General features: G+C 44.4%; 1 protein-coding gene and 1 long non-coding RNA gene across 4 annotated transcripts in view; one reads left to right on the top strand and one right to left on the bottom strand.

The window, feature by feature from the left end:
- Window positions 1–16,055, top strand: part of MDGA2 (MAM domain containing glycosylphosphatidylinositol anchor 2) — a 768,978-nt gene that overhangs the window by 729,218 nt on the left and 23,705 nt on the right. For all 3 annotated transcript variants that reach the window (XM_040332615.1, XM_040332614.1, XM_040332616.1), the window contains exon 14: window positions 4,552–4,710. In XM_040332615.1, the coding sequence (XP_040188549.1) occupies window positions 4,552–4,710 (159 nt within the window). The remainder of the gene's footprint in view (window positions 1–4,551; window positions 4,711–16,055) is intronic.
- The window catches only part of LOC120920497, a 54,324-nt gene continuing 47,388 nt past the window's right edge, over window positions 9,120–16,055 (bottom strand). Inside the window, exon 2 of the long non-coding RNA XR_005744727.1 lies at window positions 9,120–9,339. This is a non-coding gene — a long non-coding RNA (uncharacterized LOC120920497). The remainder of the gene's footprint in view (window positions 9,340–16,055) is intronic.

Genomic DNA, 16,055 nt, shown 5'->3' with positions numbered 1-16,055 from the left:
GGCTTACAGTGTGGGGGTTGTTTTTTAGGGGTTGGGCTTGGCCCCTTAGTTCCAGTGAAGGGATTTCTTAAGGCATCAGCATACCAAGACAATTTCATGCTCCCAATATTGTGGGAATAGTTTGGGGAAGGCCCCTTCCTGTAACAACATGACTGCACACCAGTGCACAAAACAAGGTCCATAAAGACATGGATGAGCGAGTTTGGGGTGAAGGAACTTGACTGGCCTGCACAGAGTCCTGACATCAACCTGATAGAACACCTTAGGGCTGAATTTGAGCAAAGTCTGTGAGCCAGGCTTTCTTGTCCTACATCATTGCCTGACCTCACAAATGTGTTTCTGGAAGAATGATCAAACATTCCCATAGACACACTCCTAAACCTTGTGGACAGCCTTCCCAGAAGAGTTAAAGCTGTTATAGCTGCAAAGGGAGGGCCAACTCAATATTGAACCCTACGGACTAAGATTGGGGTGCCATTAAAGATCATGGGGTAGATCCACGTACCTGGGCGCATCTTCCCGCCGTGCGTAGCGTATCTAAGATGCACTATGCCGCCGCAACTTATTTATTTTTTTGAATCCACAAAGAATTTGCGCCGTAAGTTACGGCGGCGTAGTGTATCTCTCGCGGCGTAAGGGTGTGGAATTCGAATGGATGTAATGGGGGTGTGTTGTGACCGACGTAAAAGTTTTTTTTTTAAATGTGCCGTCCGTGGGGGTATTCCAGTGCGCATGCTCGAAATTAACCTGGAACAAGCCAATGCTTACGACGGTGACGTCATTCTACGCAAATCCCTATTCGCGAACGACTTGCGCAAACGACGTAAAAAATTCAAAATTGTACGCGGGAACGACGGCCATACTTAACATTGAGTATGCCACCGTATAGCAGCTTTAACTATACGCCGGAAAAAGCCGAACGAAAACGACGTAAGAAAAATGCGCCGGCCGGACGTACGTTCGTGGATCGCCGTAAATAGCTCATTTGCATACTCGACACAGATTTCGACGGAAACGGCACCTAGCGGCCGCCGAAAAATTGCATCTAAGAGCCGACGGCGTACTAAGAAATACGCCTGTCGGATCGATCCCAGATGCCGTCGTATCTTGTTTTGTGGATACAAAACAAAGATACGACGCAGGAAATTTAAAATTACGCCGGCGTATCAATAGATACGCCGGCGTAATCCTTTTGTGGATCTGCCCCCATGTGTGGGTAAAAACTGGTGTCCCAATACTTGTGGTAATATAGTGTAGGTAAGTGGAAACCTGTTCATCTGTTACCCCTGGAATTTTTGTTGTCTGCTCATATATAGCAAATGTAAAATGTTGGGGCTCATTCACCCCCGTAAGAACGTTGTGCAAGAAATCCGTGTTCTGTGCTTGTTTCCTAGTTTCCTAGTCCCTGATCCCCATCTCTGCAGTAAGAAGAGTTTGTTTAGCTGTCAAAAATTCCAGAGTTTCTCTTCAGCTAAAACCTCATAGGAGAACAGATATTATGGGTATTATTATTGCTACTACAGCTATAACGTTTATCTACAGCGCAGGTCCCTAGCAGGTACGATGCTGACAGCTCTCCTGCTGCCTGCCCTTGATTTAGACATACTTTACGTTAAGATCAATGACACTTCTTGTCACAGTTGACACTGCAAGCTGCTATAGAGAAAGTTACTTGGCAGGTCCCATGAGTTTTTGCTACGGGGCCCCATAATTCGTAGTTACGACCCTGGATGTAGCACACACATTGTGAAAGCTTTGTTCCTATTTCTCCACAGCAAAAGGAACAATTGCCTATCACTAACGCAAATGTTTTCTATCATGTTAAAGAATCTCTTCATGTGATAGTGACCATTTGTGTGTTTCGGAGGTAAAGAGGATGGCCCAGATTCTCAAAGGGCTTACGACGGCGCAACGCCATGTACGCCGTCGTAAGTCCTAATCTGGCCCGTCGTATCTATGCGACTGATTCTTAGAATTAGTTACGCATAGATATCCATTAGATCTGACAGGCGTAAGGCTCTTACGCCGTCGGATCTTAAATGCAATTTTTTTTTTGTCCGCTAGGTGTCGCCTCCGTCGGTTTCCCCCGGCGAGTATGCAAATTAGCTAGATTCGCAAATTCCCGAACGTACGCGCGGCTGACACAGTAAAGTTACGCCGTTTACGTTAGGGTTGCCCCTGCTATATGAGGCGCAACCAATGTTAAGTATGGCCGTCATTCCCACAAAATTTGAAAAGTTACGTCATTTGCGTAAGTCGTCCGTGAATGGGGCTGGACGCCATTTACGTTCACATCGAAACCAATGACGTCCTTGCGACGTCATTTGGAGCAATGCACCCTGGGATATTTTACGGACGGCGCATGCGCAGTACGTTCGGCGCGGGAACGTGCTCAATTTAAATACTACACGCCCCCTACCCGCCTAATTTGAATTAGGCGGGCTTGCGCCTGGTGATTTACGCTACGCCGCCGCAACTTTACACGCACGTGCTTTGTGAATAAAGCACTTGCCTGTAAAACTTGCGGCGGCGTAACGTAAATGAGATACGTTACGCCCGCACAGTTTTGGGCGATTCTACGAGAATCTGGGCCGATATATTGGTTGCCATGTCATTTCCTGATGAGCTTTAGTTCCCAAGGTTCAGTTGTAAGAACATCAATTCTAGTTAAGCAGGTTTATAGTATGGATTGTAAATACCAAAAGGAATCTCTGATTGAAGTGATTGTAATTGCTATTCAGTCTTTCTTCAAATTTAAAGTGATTGTAAAGGCAGAAGGTTTATTATCTCAATGGATTCTGTTCATTAGAAAAAAAAGCCTTTGGTGTGCAGCGGCCCCACCTAATACTTACTTGAGCCCCCTCTCTGTCCAGTAAAGTCCACGAGTGTCTTGGTCGTCCAAGACTCTCCCTGCTGATTGGCTAAAACACAGCAGCTGTGCCGTTGTCAATCAATGTCAGAGAGAGGGGTCGTGTCTGAATGGACACAAGGAGCTATGACTCAGCTCTGGTGCCCCCATAGCAAGCTGCTTGCTGCGGGGGCACTCGACAGGAGGGAGGTGCCAGGAGATCCAGCCAGGGACCCCAGAAGAGGAGGATGGGGGCTGCTCTGTGCAAAACCACTGCACAGAGGAAGAAAGTATAACATGTTTATTAATATGGAAAAATAAATGACCACGCTAAGTAGAACCATGTAAAGCAGCAACTAAAAAGTCATATACACACCAAAACAGACAAATAGAAAAAGTAGAAAAACATGTTTATTATTTTTATAGGAAAAAAACGAGACTTTACAACCACTTTAAATACTTACCTTTCCTATGCAATAGTTTTGCACAGAACAGCCCCGATTTTCCTCCTCTTGGGTCTCTGAGCTGCTCTTCTTCCTATGGTGGCACATGTGCAGGCTCAATCCCAAGCTGCGCTCTGTGTGCCTATTGACACAGTGTGGCTCAGCCTCGTCCCTGCTCCCATCATTGGATTTGATTGACAGCAGCAGCAGGAGTCAGTCAGTCAATGACTCCCGCTGCTTTCAATGAGTCCAGTGAGGACTGCTGCTCTCAGACACAGCGCTGGACCGAGATTGGGCTCAGATAAGATTTCGGGTGGTGGTGGTGGCAATAGAAGTTGTTTTATCCACAAGGTTTAGGAGTGTGTCTATGGGAATGTTGGACCATTCTTCCAGAAGCGCATTTGTGAGGCCAGGCACTGATGTTGGATGGGAAGGCCTGGCTCGCAGTCTCTGCTCTAATTTATCCCAAAGGTGTTCTATTGGGTTGAAGTCAGGACTCTTTTGTGCAGACCAGTCAAGTTCCTTCACCCCAAACTCGCTCATCCATGTCTTTATAGACCTTGCTTTGTGAACTGGTGCGCAGTCATGTTGGAAGGGGTCATCCCCAAACTGTTCCCACAAAGTTGGGAGCATGAAATTGTCCACAATATCTTGGCATACTGACGACTTAAGAGTTCCCTTCACTGGAACGAAGCGGTCAAGCCCAACCCCTGAAAAACAACCCCACACCATAATCCTCCCTCCACCAAATGATTTGGACCAGTGCACAAAGCAAGGTCCATAAAGACAATGATGAGCGAGTTTGAGGTGGAGGAACTTGGCTGGCCTGCACAGAGTCTTGACCTCAACCTGATGGAACACTTTGGGATGAATCGGAGTGGAGACTGCGAGCCAGATTTTCTCGACCACATCAGTGCCTGACCTCACAAATGTGCTTCTGGAAGAATGGTCAAATTTTCCCATAGAAACACTCCTAAACCTTGTGGACAGTCTTCCCAGAAGAGTTGAAGCTGTTATAGCTGCAAATGGTGGGCCAACTCAATATTGAACTCTACGGACTAAGACTGGGGTGCCATTAAAGTTCATGTGCATGTAAAGGCAGGTGTCCCAATACTTTTGACAATATAGTGTCTAATCTTATGTGAAGCTGTTTGTTGAAATGAATAGTCTGGTGACAGGCTCTCTTTAAGGAATAAAGGTTTGTGCTTTAATGTAGTAATTTATCCGAATGATTGTTGATACATGCGTTTTCTTTGCCAGGTTTCTATATGTATATTGAAACATCACGACCTCGACTGGATGGAGAGAAGGCTAGACTACTCAGCCCTGTCTTTAACATAGCGCAGAAGAATCCCTATGGGTCCAGCAATACTGCGTATTGTTTTAGTTTTTACTATCATATGTATGGAAGACATATAGGTAAGCTCATTTTCACATGTAGTTGTAATTTTACAAATTTCTTTATAAAATAAAAGGGAGTTTGGAAGTATTACCCAACCACTGGCTCAAGAATCGCATAAAGAAGCCAATAGTAGATCGCCAGTGTTCGATGCTCTGGCTACTATTGTTGTCTATTTATCCATTGATGAGATTTTACTAACTGTCCATGTGGCAAAATTTCCATTACAGTGGAACCTCGGATTACGAGCATAATCCGCTCCAGGAGAATGCTCATAATCCAAAGCACTCACATATCAGAGCTAATTTCCCCATTGAAGTCAAAGGAAACTAAAATAATTGGTTGGGCATTGACTTCAATGAGATGCAATACCGCATGCGGCCAGAGGCGGGGGCGCCGGAGAGCCACGGAAAAGGCCCGAGGACACTTTTGCTGACCTCAGCAAACCTCAGACTTCCTACCTGAGATTTGCCGAGGTCAGCCGTGCTGTCCTCGTGCATTTCTAAACGGTGCCGATCGGCTGTGATCGACAACGTTCGGCTCTGCTCGGCTCCCCCCCACCTCAGGCCAAAAGTGGTACTGCACACTGCTTTGGCCAGAATCGTACTCGTTTTGCGAGACAACACTCGCAAACAGAGTCACAATTTTTTTTAATACAGTGCTGGTATTGCGAAACGCTCGTTACCCCCTTACTCACAATCCGAGATGCCACTGTAATTACTTGGGGGAAGCTATTGAAAGTGCATTTATACAGGAATAAAAATGGGAAAGTCTCCAATGATATACAAAGTCTAAAGTGTGTGGAATGTGAACTGCCCAGTGTTGCACATAGTGGTATGAAATATACATTATACAAGTCAGTGTAGAACTTGGAAAATGTGCAATAGAAAGGTCCTTTCATTGTAGTGTTTGCTGGACACTTAGGCCCAGATTCACAAAGACTTACGACGGCGTATCTCCAGATACGTCGTCGTAAGTCCGAATGAGCGCCGTCGTATGTATGCGCCTGATTCATAGAATCAGTTCCGCATACATTCTGCCAAGATACGAGCGGCGTAAGTCTCCTACGCCGTCGTATCTTGGGTGCATATTTACGCTGGCCGCTAGGTGGCACTTCCGTTGAGTTCCGTGTTAAATATGCAAATGAGCTAGATACACCGATTCACGAACGTACGTGCGCCCGTCGCATTTAGTTACGCCGTTTACGCAAGACATACGCCGGCGTAAAGATAAAGCAGGTCTCTAGGTGGCGCAGCCCATGCAAAGTATGGACGTCAGAACAAGCGTATCTTTTTACATCGTCTGCGTAAGTCGTACGCGAATAGGGCTGTGCGTAAGTTACTTTCACGTCATAGGCAGTGTTCGACGTATCTTAGGCATTCTATCCGACGCATGCGCACTGGGATACGTCCACGGACGGCGCATGCGCCGTTCGTTCAAAACGTCATTTACGTGGGGTCATGCTTTATTTACATAAAACACGCCCACCACTTCACAATATGAATTAGGCGCGCTTAAGCCGGCACATTTACGCTACGCCACCGTAACTTAGGACGCAAGTGCTTTGTGAATACAGCACTTGCCTCTCTAAGTTCTGGCCGCCCACACTTACGCCGCCCTACGTGAATCTAGGCCTTAGTCTTTCTATTTACTGTGCTACCTTTTGTACATTAATATATTGTAGTGGATGTCAACAACCATTAAATTATCTTTGAGATTTTCCTCGAGAGGGTACATGAGTCACCAGGTTTCAATCTAAGACTAACTGAATTTACTTAACCACCTCAATACCAGTACATTATATACCACCTTTACTTTCCAGGCCTTGCTGTGATAGTTTGACAATTACTTGGTCTTGCAACAGTGTGCCCTACCGGATTTTAAATCCTTTTCCTGAGACAGAGGGATTGTTTTACTAAAACTGGAGAGTGCAAAATCTGGCGCTACTCTGCATAGAAACAATCCGCTTCCAGGTTTTATTGTCAAAGTGATTGTAAAGTCTATTTTTTTCTATTAAAATACCAAACATGTCATACTTATTTGCTCTGTGCAGTCGTTTTGCACAGAACAGTCTGGATCCTCCTCTTTTTGGGTCCCTGGCTGGAGCTCCTGGCCCCTCCCTCCTGTTGATTGCCCCCACAGCAAGCAGCTTACTATAGGGGCATCCGAGCTGAGTCACAGCTCCTTGTGTCCATTCAGACACGAGCCCTGGCCTGGACCCCTCTCTCTTCCGATTGGCTGACTGACATGGATTGACAGCAGCGGAAGCCAACGGCACCGTTGCTGTGTCTCAGCCACCCAAGCCAAGCTGAGGCTCCATGTCTTTATTTAGACACAGAGCCGCTGTTCGGCCCCATCCCCCCTCTCCTGATTGGCTAACCGAGTTTAATTGACAGCAAAGGGAATCAGTGGTGCCACTGCTGTGCCTCAGGGAACGATGGACTTTCTCCCTTCCTTTATGGACATTTATGCGCTGCATACCAGGGATATGCAATTAGTGACCCTCCAGCTGTTGCAGAACTACAAGTCCCATGAGGCATACAGTACCTGACCACGATATTGTACATAATCGCGGTCAGGCAGCGCGACATTGGCCGCCCCGCGACCCCTCTCGCGGGAGCCAGCACCGAGCTCTGTCTCTCCTCCCGCTTACTGCCCGCAATACATTCTTATGAATGTGCTGCATCTTGTGAAGGCGGCGAGCGCGAGAAGCACAGCCTCACAGCAGTGATATCCAGTGTGATCCCATCGCGCTGGATATACAAAATCAGTGGCACCTACTGTAGCAAAATTCTAATGCCGCGTACACACGATCATTTTTCCGCATGTAGAAAAAACAACGTTTTTCCAACTTCATCATTAAAACGACGTTACTCACACACCATTGTTTTAAAAAAATGCTCTAGCAAAGCGCGGTGACGTACAACATGTACGACGTCACTATAAAGGGGAAGTTCCATGCGGATGACGCCATCCCTGGGGCTGCTTTAGCTGATTCCATGTTAGTAAAAGACGATTTACGCTTTTCTGTCTGTTACAGCGTGATGAATGTGCTTACTCCATTACGAATGGTAGTTTTACCAGAACGAGCGCTCCCATCTCATAGCTTGCTTCTGAGCATGCGCAGGTTTTTAATGTCGTTTTAGCCCACACACGATCATTTTTTACAACCCGAAAAACGACATAGTTTAAAAACGACGTTAAATAATGCAGCGTGTTCAAATTTTTTTTTTGTCGTTTTTCAGAACCCGAAAAATTATGTGAAGCCCACACACGATCATTTTAAATTATATTTTTAAAAAACAATGTTTTTTTCATGCCGAAAAATGATCAGCATGACAGCCACAAGCATGACACCCAGAGGCGGAGGCATGATGGGACTTATAGTTTTCAACAGCTGGAGGTTCGCTAATTGTATATCCCTGGTTTAGACCATGCCAATCTGATTTCCTTCAAACTAGAATCAGAGGGAGGAGGAGGTGAGCCTCTACAGCAGGGATATGCAATTAGCGGACATCCAGCTGTTGCAGAACTACAATTCCCATGAGGCATAGCAAGACTCTGACAGCCACAAGCATGACACCCAGAGGCAGAGGCATGATGGGACTTGTAGTTTTTTCAACAGCTGGAGGTCCGCTAATTGCATATCCCTGCTCTACAGGTTGAACTGGACCACTGGTAAGAAAAGCATCCACTGATCATGACTAGGGTAGCTAAGAGCTAACCATACCACTTACCGTAACCCCAACCCATTCAAACCCACTTTACCTCAGAACAAAACACAAACTAGTTTGTTGGGGTAAATGGCCGAGCCCAGCCTTTATTAACAAATAACATATTATTAAATAACGATCATAAACATTCCAAATTGAGCAAAGAGTAACAGTAACACTTTAACCATAGCCCTTAATATTGTGTCCGAGGCACCATCTAGCTGAGCTGCCACCCCAGCCGCTACTTATAGACTCTGGGCCTAAACCCAGCTGACCTCAGCCACCCAGGGGCCTTACCACTCTCCATTCACTAGCCAGTGAATCCCACTCGAGGATACCATACCTAAGATGGTTCCCCACCGCTTACCTAAATGAACCCAGTTATGTCACCGCCAAGGACCCCAAACCACCACATCAAACCCATACGGAAAACAAACCCAAACAAAATAAGGGGCGGGAGGGCGGAATGTTCTCACTCTACTGCCCAGAAGCTGAGTGTTAATAGCCCACCCCCAGCAACGATCTAACTCCCCTTAGCTCCCCCCTCACACACACCCTTGTTAGCCAATGGGTTTAAACCCCTTGCCAACGTGCCTCCTAAGTTAACCCTTGTGTTTCCTGGCTGCCTTATCATCCTGTCATGACCCCCCTCCCCTGATCCCGTTCCTGTCCAGCTACGGGGGGTTTCTTTATGTAATCAGTGCAGACAAAAGTAATACAAGAAACATACAACATTTTATTTGTTAAAAAGTTTCTCAGATTCCTTCAAAACAAAGCACGCAGACAGGAAAAAGCATCTTCAGCCATAATAAGACACCTAGAGAGCGGCCATTAATCCTGTTTACTGTCTCTGTGTATTTGTAATCAGTCTCTTGTTGCGCAGAGAGCTCCTGATCAATTCTCATCCATCTCTCTTCCTGATCGATCTCTTCACACCTGAATCGGTGAAACAAAGATTTAAATTCAGTGAAATTCTCCGTCTGTGGCTTGTCAATATGTTTGTCCCTGAGACTTTATCGATGATCAACAGTTTAGCATTTCAGATTTGGTATTTGTTTGCTCAGACTGCATTTGTCAGTATTTTTATTTTTATTTTTTTTATGATATGCAATATGGATGAGAATAAACATCTGTATGTCATTCTAGGGCTGTCAGTTTTGAGTCTTGAGTTTATTAAGTGATATTTTCTGTGGGACAGATATCTCTAAGGCCCCGTACACACCATAGAATCCATCCGCAGATAAATCCCAGCAAATGGGTTTCAGCGGATAGATCCTATGGTGTGTACACGCCAGCGGATCTGTTTCCGCGGATATATCTCCCCTGGGATGGATTCCAGCAGATCGAATATTCGCTGACATGCAGAACATATCCAGCTGGTCTGTATAGACTCACCGGATCCATCCGTCCGAAGGGATCTCCCGCATGCGTCGCAATGATTCGACGCATGCGTGGAATTCCTTATATGACAGCGTCGCGCACGTCGCCGCGTCATAATCGTGGCGACGACGCAACACGTCATCGCCAGAGGATTTCGGCGCGGATTTCAATGCGATGGTGTGTACACTCCATCGCATGAAAATCCGCCGAAATCCTCGAGAGGATTTATCCGCGGAAACGGTCCGCTGGACCGTATTCGCGGATAAATTCTATCGTGTGTATGGGGCATAAGATTGGCCCTTCCATCTCTGCCCAGAAAAGGTGACTTTAAAAATAAAATAATAAAGATTTTGGAGATGTTATATTACATTAGCAGCATTTTTTATCTACAAAAAACATTTTTAAATAAAAGATTTTAAATTATAGTTAGAACAACACAAAAGCTAATATTTGCTCTTTTCAATTGTAAATATTTAAAAAGTATATAATAAAGTAGTTATCCTTTAGGAAAATCAAGCAGGGCAAATGGGTGGGCTTGAAGTTAATAAATAATTCAAGCAAACATAAAAGAAATTACCAACCAGCCTGCAACCAACCAAATTGACCTGTCTAACAATATGCATTAAAAAAACAAACAAAAAAAAACAGAGGTTTAGTCTGCACACATTTGCAAATACATGCGTAAGCTACAGGCCCTGTAAAGGCACCACATTTATTGTAGTCCTAACTCTAACTTCTGTGAGTCCCCACCATGGAAGCACATGCATTTTAATAGATAGGAGGATAATAGATAGCCTGGAAGGAGCCTGCCCCTCCTTAAAGCGGGGGTTCACCCTAAAAAAAAATTCTAACATTGCATGGAGCCGACCTATGAGACCGACAGTATGCTGTTGTTGTTTTTTTGTGTACATACCATTTTAGGGCTGTTTTCACCCCCCGGCTTCCCCGCGGGAGTGAGCGTTCCTAATCACAGGCTGTGATTGACGTGCTTCCGACCGGCGCATACTGCGCCTCACGTGTTGCCGAAAGAAGCCGAACGTCGGTGCTGCTTCTTTCGGCAACTCGTGACGCGCAGTATGCGCCGGTCGGAAGCACGTCAATCACAGCCTGTGATTAGGAATGCCCACTCCCGCGGGTGAAAATAGCCCTTAAATGGTATGTACGAAAGAAAAAAAAAACAACAGCATACTGTCGGTCTCATAGGTCGGCTCCATGCAATGTTAGAATTTTTTTTTTTAGGGTGAATCCCCGCTTTAAAAGTCGTCGCCTTTCCAGAGAGCCTTGCTGCTTGGGGGGCAGTAGCCTCTTGAATATATTGGTCAGGCAACGCACTGACATCTTTGTTGCCATAGTGCTATGTGCTGGGTGTTTACTGTGCCCCCTGTGCCTTTAAAGAGGGTTGGACTCTTTCCAGGCTCACCTGCCCTCTGCCTATCCATTAAAACGCACGTGCTTCCATTCTGGAGACTCAGACGTTAGGGACTACAGAAAATGTGGTGCCTTGACGGGGCCTGTATCTTACGCATATATTTGCAAATTTGTACAGACTAAACCCCCGTTTTTAATGCATATTGTTAGACAGGTCAATTCGGTGGGTGGTTGAGCTTGGAAATTTCTTTGGTTTTGTTTGACATGGGTCGCCCTTCCAGAGCTCCTTGCTGCAAATACCAGCTATAGGTGGGGGCAGTGGCCACTTGTTTTTACACCACAGTCACATGACTGTCATACATTAAAGGGGTTGTAAAGGTAAATGTTTTTTCACCTTAATGCATCCTAAGTTATAGTGCCTACAAAATAGGGGACAGAATTATTATTATTATTTTTTTTACTAGTAATGGCGGGGATCTGCGATTTTTATTGGGACTGCGACATTATGGCGGACATATTGGACACTTTTGACACCATTCACATTTATACTGCAATCAGTGCTATAAATATGCACTAATTACTGCATAAATGTGACTGGCAGGGAAGAGGTTAACACTAGGGGGTGAGGAAGGGGTTAAATGTGTACCCTGCATAGTGTTTCTAACTGTGGGGAGGTGACCGATCTGTGTCCCTATGTACAAGGGACACAGATCAGTCTCATCTCTCCCTGACAGGACAGCACATCCTTGTCTGTGTAACCGCCGATCGCGGGTGCCTGGCGGACATCGCGGCCACCAGGCACGCGCATCGGCATCTCAGTGATGCAGCGGGCTCGCGCACGCCCCCCAGTGGCTGGAGGCAGTATATAGACGGCCTCCCGGCAATTGGCATCCACACTGCCGCCGTATAAAGTCGTACGGCCGTCAGGAAGTGGTTAATTTTTATCTTTAGCTCACAACTAATTCCTGGTGAAAAGAAAAGCTGTGCGGTAAAAAGAAAAAAAAAAGCTTTTATATATTTTTATTAGCGCAGAGCAATACGGATACACCATTTCACTCTGGTGATCAGATTAGCCTCTTGACATGTACAACACAATAATGCAGGTACATCCATTTGCACTGTGCCACTTGATCCATACTGAACAAGGGCCTGTCACTTTAATCTCCTTAATAAACCTTGTATGCAGCCATGCTCCTTAAAGACCATGGGGAATTATTGAAACTATTGGCATTTTTTTAATAACAAAAAAAAAATATTCTGCAATAACTTGCAGTTGCAAAAAAAAAAAAAAAACGTTACTAGTCCTCTCTACAATGTAGCTTCTTCATTGCCATACCAGTAAGAGAAACAATTTTCCAGTTGATCTTTCCCGACAACACTTTTACCCTGAGAGATGATCCAATATACAAACGGCATAATAAAGAAGAGAAATGGTAAATGTAAAAAGTCTGTACTATTACACAACCTTGGTATTGTTCTTTCCTGTGGGAAACATACAGGACAATTTTATTGCTACTGCATCACAGGTATAAGCACTGGTGCAGAAAGCCTATTGAGTAGTCCCAGTTGGTGAGAACAGTGATTGAAGGCACTTCCTTAGGCTATGTTTAGATCTATTTATTTATTTATTTGAATTTTAAAAAGGTCCTCCTCTAAACAAAGGTTTTAGTAAATAATCAGATATCAGGCTCTTCAAGGTTGAGCATCATTCTTCGAACAACTCAAGAAGATGAGTCGGAATGGGCACGGTTTCTCAAACTGATTCAAGAGGTCTTTTCAAAGCTTTCATTTTAATTTACCGCAATGGATATTATTAATGTAATGTAGGAAACTTGTTTCCAGGCTTGATATTTTAGTGGTCAGAAACATACTGATAGACTTTTCGTCTGATAAAACAGTTCCTGATTAAAGTATTTACCCCTTTGGCAGTTCAATTCCCCCAAAGTTGGAAGGTCTTCTTGATTTAATTCCTGCGGGGAGACATTTGGCCAGATTCAGAAAGGAGATACGACGGCATATCTCCAGATACGCCGTCGTATCTCTGAGTCTATGCGCCTGATTCATAGAATCGGTTACGCATAGATTTCTATTAGATCCGACCGGCGTAAGTCTCTTACGCCGTCGGATCTTAACTGCATATTTACGCTGGCCGCTAGGGGCGTGTACGCTGATTTACGCCTAGAATATGTAAATCAGCTAGATACGCAGATTCACGAACGTACACCCGGCCGACGCAGTACAGTTACGCCGTTTACGTTAGGCTTTTCCCGGCGTAAAGTTACCCCTGCTATATGCGGCATACCAATGTTAAGTATGGCCGTCGTTCCCGCGACGAAATTTGAAAAATGTACGTCGTTTGCGTAAGTCGTCCGTGAATGGGGCTGGATGTCATTTACGTTCACGTCGAAACCAATGCGTCCTTGCGGCGTACTTTGGAGCAATGCACACTGGGAAATTCCACGGACGGCGCATGCGCCGTTCGTGAAAAACGTCAATCACGTCGGGTCAGGGTTGATTTACATAACACACAGCTCACCAGGTCCCCTAGTTAACCTCTTTGAGGCTTTCCCTCAGACTTTGAGCAAAGAACAAGATTCTGTAATCACACAGGGGGGATCAAACGTAAAAGCTGCTATAAAGGTAAAAGGAAAAAAAGCTCACTCTGCTTCCTGTAGGACGAAAAGCTATACAGAGACTTTACCAAACCGAATAGAGCTCCCCAGGGATACAAGTTATCACAGAACAATCTTGCCATTATAGTCTTGAAGACTAAAAAAAAAATCTTTCTAAAGTCACCCACACACCTCACGTAGTTTATGGAGAAGACTGACAACGATTGATTACTGCATCAATATACAACATAATCCACCACATAATCCACTGATCCACACTGGATCATACTGCACTCTGATGTTTGAATAAATCTTCACCTTTCTTTGTCAACTGCATGGGAATTGCAAAGAGCATTAAAAAACAGCCTACTGGAGAGCAACAGTGTTGTGTTTTTGATTAATAAGCACTTGTTATCACATACGACTATCTATGCCATGAAGTGCATTTGACCGTTAGAAAATTATACACATACTGTAGGAAGCTGGTGATTGAACAGAAACGATTATCACTGTTCAGTGTTGGGTGAAGGTGAATTTTGTAGGGAAAAAAAGGTCAGTTACGTTGGGTGTGGGCTAATCACAAGTGAAGGATCAGATGAAGGACAGCCAGAGTCATAGCGTCTGAATAAATTATTTTCTATAAGCTAAAGAAGCACAATTTCAATCAATTCATTTTGGGGGTCAGAATGCTCCCCTTTCTCTAAATCATTTTTTTTTTTTAGCTATGTGATAACTTTATGCAAACTATGAATAATCACGTTTTTAGCTAACTTTGTAGCACCATTTATGCACATGTTAATCTGTAAAATAAAATGAGTGTGGCCCTAAAGAAGAGGGGGCTTCTGACCCTTGAAATGTGTTGCTTCCCCTTCTATCCAATAAAATAATTGTGACCTGCAATAGCTTGGTGTGCCGCTCAGGCTCTATGTGGGGTATATGTGGATGCTTGCAGCTGCTCAAGGGATGGTGGAGCTCATCCTAGCTCCTGCTGTAGCTCAAACCCTAAAGCCACACATCTGTCCCATTCCGCAATTGTGTCAGAGTGGCAACCTCAGCCTGACTTCAACCAGGCCACGGCCCCAATGTGTTTTGCTCCGCCCCCCAGAGCTTAGTCATGGGGATGGAGATCCCTTGCATTTGGGGAGTATTTAAACCTCATCGGTAGTCAGTCGGGTGTGTGAAAGGGTATCGGATGTGTGCAATGGTTTGTTCATGCTATATGGTTGAAAATTATTAGTGGGTGATTATATGTGTAAAAAAATTAAAAACGTAAGATAAAAATGGGACATTAAAATATAAAAAATGAAAACTGAATGTTTTTTACAAATTTTGTTAGCACCATTCATGCACACATTTATCATAATAATGCCGCGTACACACGGTCGGAAATTCCGACAACAAATGTTCGATGTGAGCTTTTTGTCGGAAATTTCGACCGTGTGTAGGCTCTATCAGACATTTGCTGTTGGAATTTCCGACAAGAAAAATTTGAGAGCTGGTTCTCAATTTTTCCTTCAGCAAAAGTTCTCGTCAGAAATTCCGATCGTCTGTGTGCAATTTAGACGAACAAAAATCCTACGCATGCTCAGAATCATTGAACTTAATTTTTCTCGGCTCGTCGTTGTGTTGTACGTCACCGTGTTCTTGACTTTCGACAACATTTGTGTGACCGTGTGTGTGCAAGACAAGTTTGAGCCAAAATTCAGTCGGAAATAAATCCACGGTTTTATTGTGTACGCGACATAAAAGTAACAATAATTTCTTGTAGCCCTGAAGAAGAGGGAGCTTTTGACCCTTGAAATGTGTTGCTTCAACTTTTAACCAATATAATAATTGGATCAGACCCTATGACTTAGGATGTCCTTCATCTGATCATTCACTTGTGAGAAACCTACGCCCAATGCAATTGATATACTTTTTTTGTAATTCAGTTTCACCCAACACTGAAAAACTGGTCATTGTTCTGTTCATTAACCAGCATCTATACTTTTCTAATAGCCCAATGCACTCCAAGATGCATAGACGTATAGGACAAGTGCTTCATTTGTTCCTTTACCAGCCATTATAAAGAAGCCAGTTGTGATAAAAGTATACAAGCTGCCACTTCTAACTTGTTTTTCAAGGAGCAAAAAAATCAGGGCTTGCATTCTCTTTTTTCACTTTGGTCATACGTGAGTGAATGACCCCAGAACAAATGTGTGCGTGTCTTGTGTCGCATGATTGTTGCAGGTCAGTCATTTATCTGGTCACAAAGAAAGAATAAGGATGACCGTCCTAGATTTTGCATCTTCA

This window comes from Rana temporaria, chromosome 13, assembly GCF_905171775.1.
Source record: "Rana temporaria chromosome 13, aRanTem1.1, whole genome shotgun sequence".
Lineage (NCBI taxonomy): Eukaryota > Metazoa > Chordata > Amphibia > Anura > Ranidae > Rana > Rana temporaria.
This window is presented reverse-complemented; position numbering and strand designations above follow the sequence as displayed.